General features: G+C 38.4%; 1 protein-coding gene across 1 annotated transcript in view; it reads left to right on the top strand.

Annotated features, from left to right (window-relative positions):
• SPATA16 (spermatogenesis associated 16) overlaps positions 1–12,499 on the top strand; it is a 251,553-nt gene that overhangs the window by 208,948 nt on the left and 30,106 nt on the right. The window contains exons 7-8 of the mRNA XM_004038022.5: positions 6,508–6,654; positions 7,682–7,791. Of these exons, the coding sequence (XP_004038070.4) occupies positions 6,508–6,654; positions 7,682–7,791 (257 nt within the window). The remainder of the gene's footprint in view (positions 1–6,507; positions 6,655–7,681; positions 7,792–12,499) is intronic.

The following is a 12,499-nucleotide window of genomic DNA, read 5'->3' as shown; positions in this document are numbered from 1 at the left end:
ATGTTTTTGCAGATGTTTTTCTGATACTGCCGTTGGTTGCACTAAGCCAAACTCTCCCCATTAATCCAATCTTTTGTGACTGAGTTCATATTTCCCAGAGAAAAAGCTGCAGCAAGCCAACTATAAAACTAATTTTTCCATCCAGGCAAAGCTGCTCTGTTCATTTGAGCATCTACTCTACTGAGTCACACAGTACAAATTATTTTAGTTCACTCACCCTTCATAAGGTGAACAGAACCCATTTGGGGTTTAGGCAAAATGAAGAACAAAGATAAGGTGATTTTTTTCTAAGTTTAGTAACAGAAAATAAATCATATCTCAGAAGCTCTAGATATTTTATTAGTTTTGATTTTTTGCAGTTCTATTCCTATTTGGACCATTAAAAATTCAAGATTTGGGAATGTATGTTTTCAGATTAAATTCAAATGTTCAGCATCTGCTAGGTGCTTGAGGCATGAAGGTAATTTAAAGATGTGGCCAGGCACAGTGGCTCACACCTGTAATCCCAGTGATTTGGGAGGCCAAGGCAGGGGGATCGCTTGAGGCCAGGAGCTCAAGACCACTTTGGGCAACATAGCGAGACCCCATCTCTACTAAAAATTAAACAAAAATATATTAACTGGGCATGGGGGCATGTACCTTTAGTCTCAACTTCTCTGGAGGCTGAGGCAGGAGGATTGCCTGAGCCCTGAAGTTCAAGGTTACAGTGAGCTATGATTGCATTACTGCACTCCAGCATAAGTGACAGAGTAAGACCCTATTTCAAAAATGAAAACCAAAAATTAAACAAAAAAGATGGGATCTTGAAGAGGATTAAGAGTTGTCAGGGTGTTAAGACATGCCCCTATGAAACAGGAGATTCACTCTGGAGTGAAGATAAATGTTCCTTACGAGTTTGAGGCCGAGCATGGTGGCTCACGCCTGTAATCCCAGCACTTTGGGAGGCCCAGGTGGGTGGATCACCTGAGGTCAGGAGTTCGAGACCAGCCTGCCCAACAAGGCGAAACCCCGTCTCTACTAAAAATAACAAAAATTAGCTGAGCACGGTGGCAGGCGCCTGTAATCCCAGCAACTCAGGAGGCTGAGGCAGGAGAATCGCCAGAAGGTAGAGGTTGCAGTGAGCCAAGATGGCACCACTGCACTCCAGCCTGGGTAACAAGAATGAAACTCCCTCTCAAAAAGGTGGCTCATGCCTGTAATCTCACCACTTTGGGAGGCCAAGGTGGGTGGATCACGAGGTCAGGAGATGGAGACCATCCTGGCTAACATAACCCCATCTCTACTAAAAATACAAATATTAACCAGGTATGGTGGCAGGCACCTGTAGTCCCAGCTACTCGCGAGGCTGAGGCAGGAGAATGGTGTGAACCCAGGAGGTGAAGCTTGCAGGGAGCCGAGATCGCGCCACTGCACTCCAGCCTGGGCGACAGAGCGAGACACCATCTCAAAAAAAAAAAAAAAAGAGTTTGAATGGAAGACTGGAAGATACTGTAATATTCAGGAAACCCTTTATGAGCTAGATGGGACTTAGACACATCTGGAAGGACAGTGATAGATTGAATAAAGGAAAAATGGGGAGACTTGGTAGTTGTTTCTGAGTGGAAAATCACAAGCAAAAGTTCAGAGGCCAGATAAGCACAGGCAGTGAAATCAGCAGAGCTGGTTATAAAGGTTGATACTAGAGAAAATGTAAGAATCATGGCTAGATTGTGAAGCAGATGCACACTGCTGAGAGCCTTGAATGCCAGGAAAGGAAACGTCTCCAGAGTTCCTGAGGAAGGATGTGACAGTGAAAAAGGCAGGTGATGTATCAAAAATATTCATCGAGTGGTGATGTAGCGGTGTATTGGCATGAAACAACACTGGTAGCAGTGAGACTGGTGGGGAAACTCTTCAATAATCCAGATGTTATGTGATGAGAAATTTGACCAAGATAATAGCAATGATAATGCAAAGATACAGGCTGATATGGGATGCATTGCAATGTGCAGGTTTAATTAGCTTTTGAGAGACTCACTAAATGGGGAATAAGAGGAAAGAAAAGTCAACAATGGCTTCAAATTTTTAAGCCAGAATAATTGGGTGAATAATGGCTATCCTCATAACAGGCTGGTGAAAAAAAAGGAAAAGAGAAGTTGTAGAGATTATGAAAATCACTTTTGAGGAACATATTTGCTCTATTTTAACTAACTTTTGGAGTGATGAGCAAATAGCAATGTCCCAGTAGGTATTTGGAAATGCCATGTTGGAATTTGGTGGAAATTTCCAGCTGCGACTGTAGCTTTGATGTCCAATTTTTTGGTTAAAAATAGTAGCCAAAGACAAGACTAGAGATATTCCCAAGGGTGTATGTATGAAGAGAGTATCAGTGAGCTGGGGACAGCTGTGAGGAGCACTGAATGAGAAGGCAGGAGGAGAAAGGGGAATGTGTGTGTGTGTGTGTCAGAGAGAGAGAGACTACTACTGAACTCCAGGAAGATGATTTTTAAGGAGAGGACAATAATACCAAAAAGTCAAGAAGCCAGAATAGCTTGAGGACTTGCAAGGTGGTCAGTTTCAGCCTTCCGGAGTACAATAAAATATTTCTAAAGAAGGGAAAACTGTTTACCTCTTTCAGTCAAAGTTTGACATCTTTTCTCTAGGGGAAAAGAAATTGAAAGATTATGTTTCTGCGAGAAATTTAATCTGCATAATCTATCTTTGATATTATTTTCTAAAGCATCCACTTTGCTAATGGTAAAAATTTGGAGCTGTTCACACATGCAAACTGATTTTTTTGATAATAAATTCAGTCATAGTCATATAAATTTCATCTCCAATTGGGATAAATTGTAAAGGAATGCATTAAAAGATGTGTTTCTCCCAAGTTTCTTTTGACATGACAGGAGCAAAGAAGACATTTTTTAATCAATTCTACTTTCCTACAGAAGGTTAATATAATCTGGTTAACTTTTATATCCATCAGAGCACAGAGCTTTTCGGACACAGGTAGAGGTTTATGAGCACAAAATCGAGAACAATTAGCACTCAAATTAATGTTACATGAGATTCAACATCTGGTAAGTGTGTTGTCATTTTGGGTCATAGACCACCTGTTAGGCTAAATGTTCATACAACAGCAATTTACCCTGCATACAAATGGAAAAAGAATGATACTTGAAAAAAAATTTTTTTCTAAATTTACCATATGTATATAGGAGCCTCCTACATTTTAAAACTTCAACTGGAAGTTAATAATGGGTCAAATACTCACAGGATGAAGCATATAGGATCAGAAGGAACAGAGAATATTTACATTTTTGCAAGCATGTTTTATAATAAATTAGCCATAGTATAGTACTGATATTCGTTTCTATTCCATCTAATCACTGCCAATAATAGTATTGCTCTCCTATTTATCTATCAAATATTTAAGGACAAGAAGAGGTAAACCATTCAAAGTCTTTATGCTGTCTATCTACATAAGGAGGTCCTCAAACATCAGGCTGGTTTTGGCAATAGTGCTGCACCAGAAAATGCCAAATCTCGAGGTTACTCAGCTGCCTTTTCATACAATCCAGTTATTGGCAACTTCAGTAAAACTAGTAAGCTCTCCCCTTGCTAATATTTCAGCAAAATAGTATTCGCTTGCAAAGAGAGGTGTGTCTGTGATGATCAGTTGCAGATTTCAAAAGCAAAGAAACTTCCTGCACTTTTGAAACTGAAAAGTAGAAATCACATTTTTACCTTGTTTATAAAAATGAGCCATCCTTTTAAAAAGAGGCATTTTGTAACACAACCACCAACTAAAGAAGCATCTAAGGCTAGGTGCAGTGGCTCACGCCTATAATCCCAACACTTTGGGAGGCTGAGGTGGGCGGATCACCTGAGGTCAGGAGTTCAAGACCAGCTTGACCAACTTGGAGAAACCCCATCTCTACTAAAAATACAAAATTAGCTGGGTGTGGTGGCGCTTGCCTGTAATCCTAGCTACTCGGGAGGCTGAGGCAGGAGAATTGCTTGAACCCAGGAGGCAGAGTTTGCAGTGAGCCAAGATAGTACCATTGCACTCCAGCCTGGGTAGACAGAGCAAGACTCCATCTCAAAAAAAAAGAAAAAAAAAAGAAGAAGAAGCATCTAATACTTGCAATCTGTATGTTAAGATGCCTAAAAGTCACTCTGTTAGTTTGGGAACTCTTCAGCATTTGCTATACTTTTCTAGATAGAGAGTGTTTACTGGCATTCCTATGGCATGTTTCCCGTCGATTTTTATAACCATGACCCTAGACTGTCACAAGGATAGTTTTGAGTGGTAAGCCTTTGTACTTTGGCATCCAGCTGCCTGATTTTCAATTCTGGTCCCTATGCTCAGTGTGTGATCTTGGGCAACTTTGGAACCTCTGGAAGCTCCAGCTTTATCATCTGTAAGGAGGGCCTGATAATATGCCCTGCTTCCCACTCCATGATTGAAAAAGATAACCCTGATAATGTGTGTGGCACAGAAGAAGCGCCAGATGAATATTAGCCCTCATTAACAGTAAGGGGTGACCTTGATCCTAAGTCACCAAAGAAAAACTAACATATGTTTGGGATTAAGATGTTTTTGCTCTGTGTTTGGGTTTAAAAGGCATTTTGTGATATTTTAATTATTTCAATGATCAGCATATATTTTAACTCTCAATTTGACAGACATACACTGTTTACTTAACCAAACTGTGACAAATAACTTACTGCAGTGTTTTCCAAACAGTGTTTTGAAAAACTGAGGTTCTGTGGAGAAGCTCGAGGTGGCATCTGTGAGTAGGGTATAGAACAGAGTTCAGTAGTGAGGATGGGTAATCAGTGTGCCAGGATTCAAACAGAACATCCCTACTTTTTATTGGCTTTTAATATTGGGCTTGTCAGAAAATTTTAGTTTGGACAAAAGGTTCTGAGGCTTAAAAAGGGGGATGGTGTTTAAAAAAAACACTCGTGGTGTACTATTTTATTTTTAAAAGAAGTATTACAGACAAATAGTGAAGGCTTGAGTTCTGAGTCTACGTTAATATTTTACCTTTAACTAAACCATCATTCAAGGATATTTGGGATTTTGCCTTTCCCCCTTTCTGGCAGTGTTAAACGAAGAGGGCTTATTAAACCTCTCTGTTCATCATCCTTTGTTTAAGAAATCTATTTTAATAAACCAAAGCCTTGTTACTCAAAATGGAAATGAATTAAGTGAATCTTGCCTCCAGGTCCCCAAGAGGTTAGCCTTTGTACTTGGGCTTTCAATTCTGGTCCCTCTGTTTGCTCAATTCGTGATCTTGGGCATGTTTGTAACCTCTTCAAGCACCAGTCTTATCATCTGTAAGGTGGGCCTCTATCCCTACCCCAAAAGTAACTTAGTGCCAAGCGATCTTGAAGAAGGGTGCAGTGGCTGTGCCTGTGGTGTCTGGAGTCCGACTACCTGGTTGTGAATCCGGCTTTGCCTACTTTGGAGCTGTGCTGTTGGGCAAGTTACTTCCCATCTGTGTCCCTCAACCTCTTATCCATAAAGTGAGGACAATAGCACCAACCTTGTGAAGTTATCATGTGGAATTCAAAGAACAGTGCACACAAAACTCTTAGAACAGGGGCAGATAGAAAATAAGTACTCAGTAAATATTAGCTCTTACAGTCATTAAGAATTGAGTCTGTTTTAGAACCATTTTCATGACACGAATTATTTCCAAGTCTAATTACAATAGTGAGTACATTTATCATTTTAAATTTCCTCCTATGGCTAGATGAAGGATGGTAACTAAATTAATTAGCTTTATATTTTAATTCTCACTTGTAATTTTTCTCCTTCCTTTTTTTTTATAACGAACATTATTTCCTTACATCTTAAGCTAGGAAGAGAAAAATCAAATTCTCAGCCGAGCGCAGTGGCTCATGCCTGTAATCTCAGCATTTTGGGAGGCCGAGGCAGGTAGATCTCCTGAGGTCAGGAGTTTGAGACTAGCCTGGCCAACATGGTGAAATCCCGTCTCTACTAAAAATACAAAAATTAGCTGGGCGTGGTGTCGGGCGCCTGTAATCCCAGCTACTCAGGAGGCTGAAGCAGGAGAATCGCTTGAACCCAGGAGGCGGAGGTTGCAGTGAGCCAAAATTGAGCCATTACATTCCAGCCTGGGCGACAAGAGCAAGACTCCGTCTAAAAAAAAAGAAAAATCGAAGTCTCTTGTAGAGAGTCACAGCTAAAAATAATAAGCCTGCAAGCTGGTCCTGAATGTCTATTATTCTGAAGATGAGGAAAGATGACCATGTGATCTAGCCATATTTTATTGTTATGCTTTGTGTATGCTTAGATTACTAAGAAAAGTATAATGAAATATGATTTTGATATGTTATCTATTTGACCTTTTGATACATATAATATTGCTTCATACCTTTCACGTTTATAGTTATCATTTTTTCCAAGTACCATTCCTGAAATCTGGGGGGGAAAACCCTAAAAATATTAAAACCATAACAAAGCCTCTTAGTTCTTTTTCTGTCATATTTCAGATCTTCAAGCACTCCACATGTTGCCTCAGACAGTTGACTGGTCATCTTTTCCTCCCCAACAATATCTCTTGACTCTTGGGTTCAAAAACAAAGAAGATGGAAAATTTTTGGAAAAAATATCAAGCAGGAAGCTGCCGATATTCACAGGTAAATCATCTGAACCTACAAGGTCTAGCATATAGCAGCCTGTGATGAGTTTTGGGCCCCAAAAAATGTTTGAGTTAAAATTAACTCCTTCTAATCTTCTCTGTGGGTTAGTTAACAATACCTGGAATTCTGGTTCCAGGAAATCTTTCCCCAAGAACACACACAATCCTGGAATGCCCACCCCCTCACTCTAATCATCTAATCATCTTACCCCACCCACCGCAGTCATCAATGCCTAATCATACAGTGCTTAAAGAATACTAGTTTTCATCATTATCAATTAGCAGAGGTAGAAGAAAATTATGCAATAAAACTACTATATGAAATCAAAAATATAGCCAATGACAATCTTAAATTACTTGTATTCTCTGTTGTTGTATTAATGTCTCTTCCCCCCTTTTCTTATGTAATTAGCCAAGAGTTTAGATCTCCTGGAGAGTATTACAGTTAAATGGTGTTCAGTAATCCGAGTTGAAACTTTCAAACCTCAAGAAAATATTCACATGGAGCTGAAATCTCAAACTTATGGGCTGAATTCATGACCAGGTTAAATTTATTCCTGCAGCTCTAACCACATAATTAAGTATTTGTGTTTTGTCTGGCACTGTATCCTCTGAGGCTTATCTGAACTTTGAGCTACATTCAAAGTCAATGGATCTGCACACTTGAATAATACCTAGGAGGAACAAGACAAGAATCAGACACATTTATGACGCATTTTTTCACAACTCAGGAAAAACAGAGTCTGAAGAGATAGGTGAATTGTTATAGGCTGTCTCTTAGATCTCTCAATCAAGAAACACAACAAAATAAATAAATGATAGTGTCGAAAGGGCAGCATCTCCTCTGCCTTTCTCCCCATAGATCTTTCTTTGTTATACATATGGTCTAGGGATGGGACTAGTTTCTATGCTAAAGATTTCGTATCTATTAATATTGAGATATTCGTTTATAGCTTGCTAAAGAAAATATTTTGAAATGGAAGTCTGGAGAAAATAGTATAAAAGTTTATTGTTACAATTTTTAGAGCATAAAACACCTTTCGGTCTGACCAGAGAAGATACAGTGAGGCAAATGGAGACAATGGGGAAGCGAATCTTGCCAATATTGGATTTTATTAGAAGCACCCAATTGAATGTAGGTATATGAGTCTTTTATATTTGTCCAATGTACAAATATTAGAGAATTCTAGAAGTATATAAGGCTTACATGGCAAATAGTGCAAGTGTTAGGGAATTTTGGAAACATTCATAGTAAATCTCATTTGCAAAAACAAGCAAATTTTAGCTAATGATTTTATTTCTGTTATTCTAAAACATACTATAATGCTACACTTTGCAATTTCAAGCACTTATTAGGATAGTGTCTCTTTAAAGAACCTTTTCTTTATGCCTTCCTAATATCTAATTCAACATTGCAGTGAATTTCTCATTTCAAATCAATAAGAAAATTTTAGCAAGCACAATGTTTTCTCTATTTCACTTATTGAGCTATTGCATATAACCATCTCATTACCTACACAAGAATTCAGAGCTTTTCAAGATAGTGCCTTCATACCACACTGATGAATTGGATGCTTCTCTAAACACTGGCAATTGATCTTTATATAGCCATAAGGTAAATTATCTAATCTCTTTCTATGATCCAGGAAAAATATGCCTTTTCTACTTTTCAGTCTTAAAGAGCCCAAAATAAGACCTGAATTACACTGCTATTTTACAAAATTTAAGCCATTGTACTGAAAGCATATAAAGAGAACTTCTCATTAACAGGCTATAAAGGCTGCAGATTTCTCCTCTTTTAATATTTTTCAAAAGGCTCGTAAGTTGGAAATTTTAAAGAATTTCCTTCCTGTTCCCTCTTTTGTGTTACATCATTGATTTGATGTTCTTACCTTAAAAGGGGAGCTAAGAGGGTCATCACAAACAGCTACTTAACATCTGTTCAGCAGTTTATCTGCTCAATAACATTATTCAGCATTTTGGAAAAGCTAAAAAACACCTAATCTGTTTGCATGATTTGCGATTCCGTGTATTACAAATACAAAAACACATTTTCACTGATGTTCCTACCACAAAGCTACCCCTTCCCCACAACCATGTTTCAATTATCTCCTCTATATTTCTATTAATAAGAAATCCATCTCTACCTTAGTCAGCTCAGGCTGCCATAACAAAACACCATCCTAAAGACCCACACACATCATTACCCTCATCATCAGGCCCATGCAAGCAGGGAAAGCTTTGCTAACCAGAACCATCACCGTGTAGCATTATTTCATCTCATCCGTGCATGGCTAGCCTAGCAGAGCCAGTGTGTCGGGTGCTGTGGATGTGATCTGCCTGTGGCCTAGCTCTTTGTTTTTTAGTTTTTAGTTTTTTGGGTTTTGGGGGTTTTTTTTGTTTTTTGTTTTTTGTTTTTTGTTTTTTGAGGCAGAGTCTCACCCTGTCACCCGGGTTGGAGTGCAGTGGTGCGGTCTTGGCTCATTGCAACCTCCACCTCCAGGGTTCAAATGATTCTCCTGCCTCAGCCTCCAGAGTAGCTGGGATTACAGCATGCGCCACCATGCCTGGCTAATTTTTTTGTATTTTTAGTAGAGACAGGGTTTTGCCATGTTAGCCCGGCTGGTCTTGAACTCCTGGCCTCAAGTGATCCACCTGCCTTGGCCTCACAAAGTGCTGAGATTACAGGCATAAGCCACCATGCCTGGCCAGGCCTGGCTCTTTGAAGCAATGCCTGCCTTACCTTGTCACTTGTCAGGAAACTGACCACATCATCTGTTGCCAGCTCCGATTTCACAATGTGAACATAGGTTGGGCCTTACTGGGCATTATGCACTTTTTCAGTGTTCTTAACTCATTTTTCTTATCACTTTTTAAAGAGTATTCTGGCCATTTGGAAATTTGTTTAGACATGAATCTTTTATGTGACTATAAAGGAGACTTTAAAACCATAATTAATGAGATTCTTAACATCTAATTAATAACTCAGTCTTCTCATATTGAGTCTCAGTACCACTTTGCTGTCTGCAAGGAATTGCATCAACTTTCCTATGTTTGCTTTTAAGGGAAATAACAGTTTTTGGAAGATTGTTTCAAAGAGTTTTAATGAAATTGAAGTAGGTAAGCCTGAAAGTGCCCAGGGATCACAAATATATCTAAATATCAGGTACTAGGTTTCTTATTATTTGCTCAGCCACAGCTTCATAAGGGAGGATTGATAAAATTGGCTGCAAAGGTAAACTAGCTTAATGAAGCAAATAATGAATTGGTGACTAGAAATTATTCCTACACGGTACCATGTTCTTTTTTTCTTGTCAGATATCAAATGACATTCACTTGAATACTTAGGCATTGAACTGTCATTATTTGTTACCCTAATTTGTGATACGTGTAGACAAAGACTTTTGCCCAAGGCCATGCTCTGGCCAAGTAACCCTAGGGCAAGTCACTTAACCTCTGAACTATTTTTTTCTCATTTATAAAATAGGCTGATAACTGCCAGGCCCACTTCACAGAGTTGTTGCGAACCATAAGTACATAATCCATGTTCTTGAAGCACTTTGTAAAGTATTAAGAATTTTAGCTTTAATTACTTGTATTGGTTTTGGTTTGCTTTGACAAAGAGACTGTTTTACAGACCTTTTTTTTTTTCTTTATCCAAGCTGTGTAGTTTGAAATTACCTATTTTTCTTCTAATATGAAGATTCCACTCGTGTTCTGTGAATTTTGATTTTTTTTTTCCTTAGCTTACTTTCCTTTGATCAGTGATTTGCTCAGATCCCTTCACTCAGGCAGGATTTGAGATGCCGTTTCCAGCCATGAACTGGACTCAGGACTGCAGTCTTGTTGACAGCAGGCTGTGACCATGCTCGTGTGACAAGCAGCCTCACATGTCTTGGTAGAACAGAGCCAATATCAAAGACACTTCCATTAGAAGACAGTGAGTGACCAGTGTCTTGTGCAACACATTTATCTTAAAGAATTTTAGATTTTTCAGTCATCCTTAATACTAGTGGCTAAGGCTTTAGTTTACATTTCTGTTGTCTGTTTCAAACAGACAACTCTTTACCCTAGTAGAATGTCACATTTTCATCAAGGCCTAATGGCTAGGAAAAAAATGCCTGTAATCCCAGCACTTAGGGAGGCAGAAATGGAAGGACAGCTTGAGCCCAGAAATTCAAGACCTGCCTGGACAACATAGTGAGACCCCATTCTACCCAAAATGGAAAAAAAAAAAAAAGACAAAAACAAAAAAAGTGGAACTAATGGCTAGGAAATATACTTTGCCTCATACCATATACGTTCAGAGATGTTTAATTCATTTGGACAAAGTTATTTAATGAAAATGGGCTTGGAATATGAAAATACAATGCATTAAAACTTCAGCATTCATAACAGCAGGAGACCCAAAAGATGATACTAGTCCTTGACATAATACCATGACCAGAATCAGTTATACAATGTTTTATTATCACATTTATACTGTCACATAAATAATGATAAATATGTAGATTTCTAAACAATACTTAAACAATGCCAAGAATTCTCATGATCTGTTACCTAAACATATTGAATATTTAGTCACTTTGTAAATATTAGGTTTATAATACCTACCTAATATCTAATTAGAAAAAAGTTAACTTGTCAATAATACACTAAATTATAATATCATAGGGAATATTTTTTGGCTGCCCTAATTTTCAATTTTTCTCCATTAAACTAAAAGATACATATGTTTGTTCTCCACAAATTACATATAAAGAGATAGTATAGCAACTTACTCTCAACCAAATCATTTTAAATATAAAGTGAGTAAAATTTTCTTCTAAAGCTAACAAAACACTCTTGCTTCCAAACCCTTGAAATATTTGATAGTCAAGAAGTTTTCTTTACTCAAACATATCTTTTTTAAAATACAGAGCAGTCCTGGTCATTAACTAGGTGCTGACTGCATGCAGAAATTTCCACTTTGGAACTATGGTTTAGGAGAAGCACATGCATAGTGCTCTGCAATTTAAAAAGCACTTTTCCCTCACATTCTCTAATTTGACCCTCACAATTTGGTGACATTGTGTCACCTTCATTTTACCAATGAGGAAACTGTGGCTCAGAGTAGTGATATATTCAAGTTCACACAGCTAGGGCTCAAAATCAGAGCTTCAGAATATTGTGCCAATATTCTTTTACTAAATCATATTACATCTCTTTGATTTAAAAGTATGATCCTTGCCAGAGGCAAAACATGCATAACACACAACATAGGAATGATTCCATAGCTGGATTCAATTTTTAAAAAATGAACATATAGGCTGGGCGCAGTGGTTCACGCCTGTAATCCCAGCACTTTGGGAGGCCGAGGTGGGTGGATAACTTGAGGCCAGGAGTTTGAGACCAGCCTGACCAACATGGTGAGACTCTGTCTCTATTAAAAACACACACACAAACACAAAAAAAAATAGTCAGATGTGGTGGCGCACGCCTGTAGTCCCAGCTATTCAGGAGGCTGAAGCAAGAGAATTGCTTGAACCTGGGAGGCAGAGTCTGCAGTGGGCCAAGATCACACCACTGCACTCCAGCCTGTGCAACAGAGCAAGACTCTGCCTCAAAAAAATAAAAAATAAAAAATAAAAAAAAATTAAAATGAACATATAATGTACAAATTACACTCCAAAAATTAACTGTAAAAAGCTTGCTAAAGAACATGAATTTTCAACTCTTGCTATGAGGTGGTGAATACAGTTGGTAAATACGTTTCCTGGTCCCAGAGAGGTTTCTATGTGTCAGACAATGATTCTCTTTACACTTCTGACCCTGGTTTCCTTATCTTTGTAGATTAGTCTACT

This window comes from Gorilla gorilla, chromosome 2 (genome assembly GCF_029281585.2).
Source record: "Gorilla gorilla gorilla isolate KB3781 chromosome 2, NHGRI_mGorGor1-v2.1_pri, whole genome shotgun sequence".
In the NCBI taxonomy this organism is placed as follows: Eukaryota; Metazoa; Chordata; class Mammalia; order Primates; family Hominidae; genus Gorilla; species Gorilla gorilla.
Note: the sequence above shows the minus strand (reverse complement) of the source record. Positions and strands in the feature narration are given on the sequence as shown.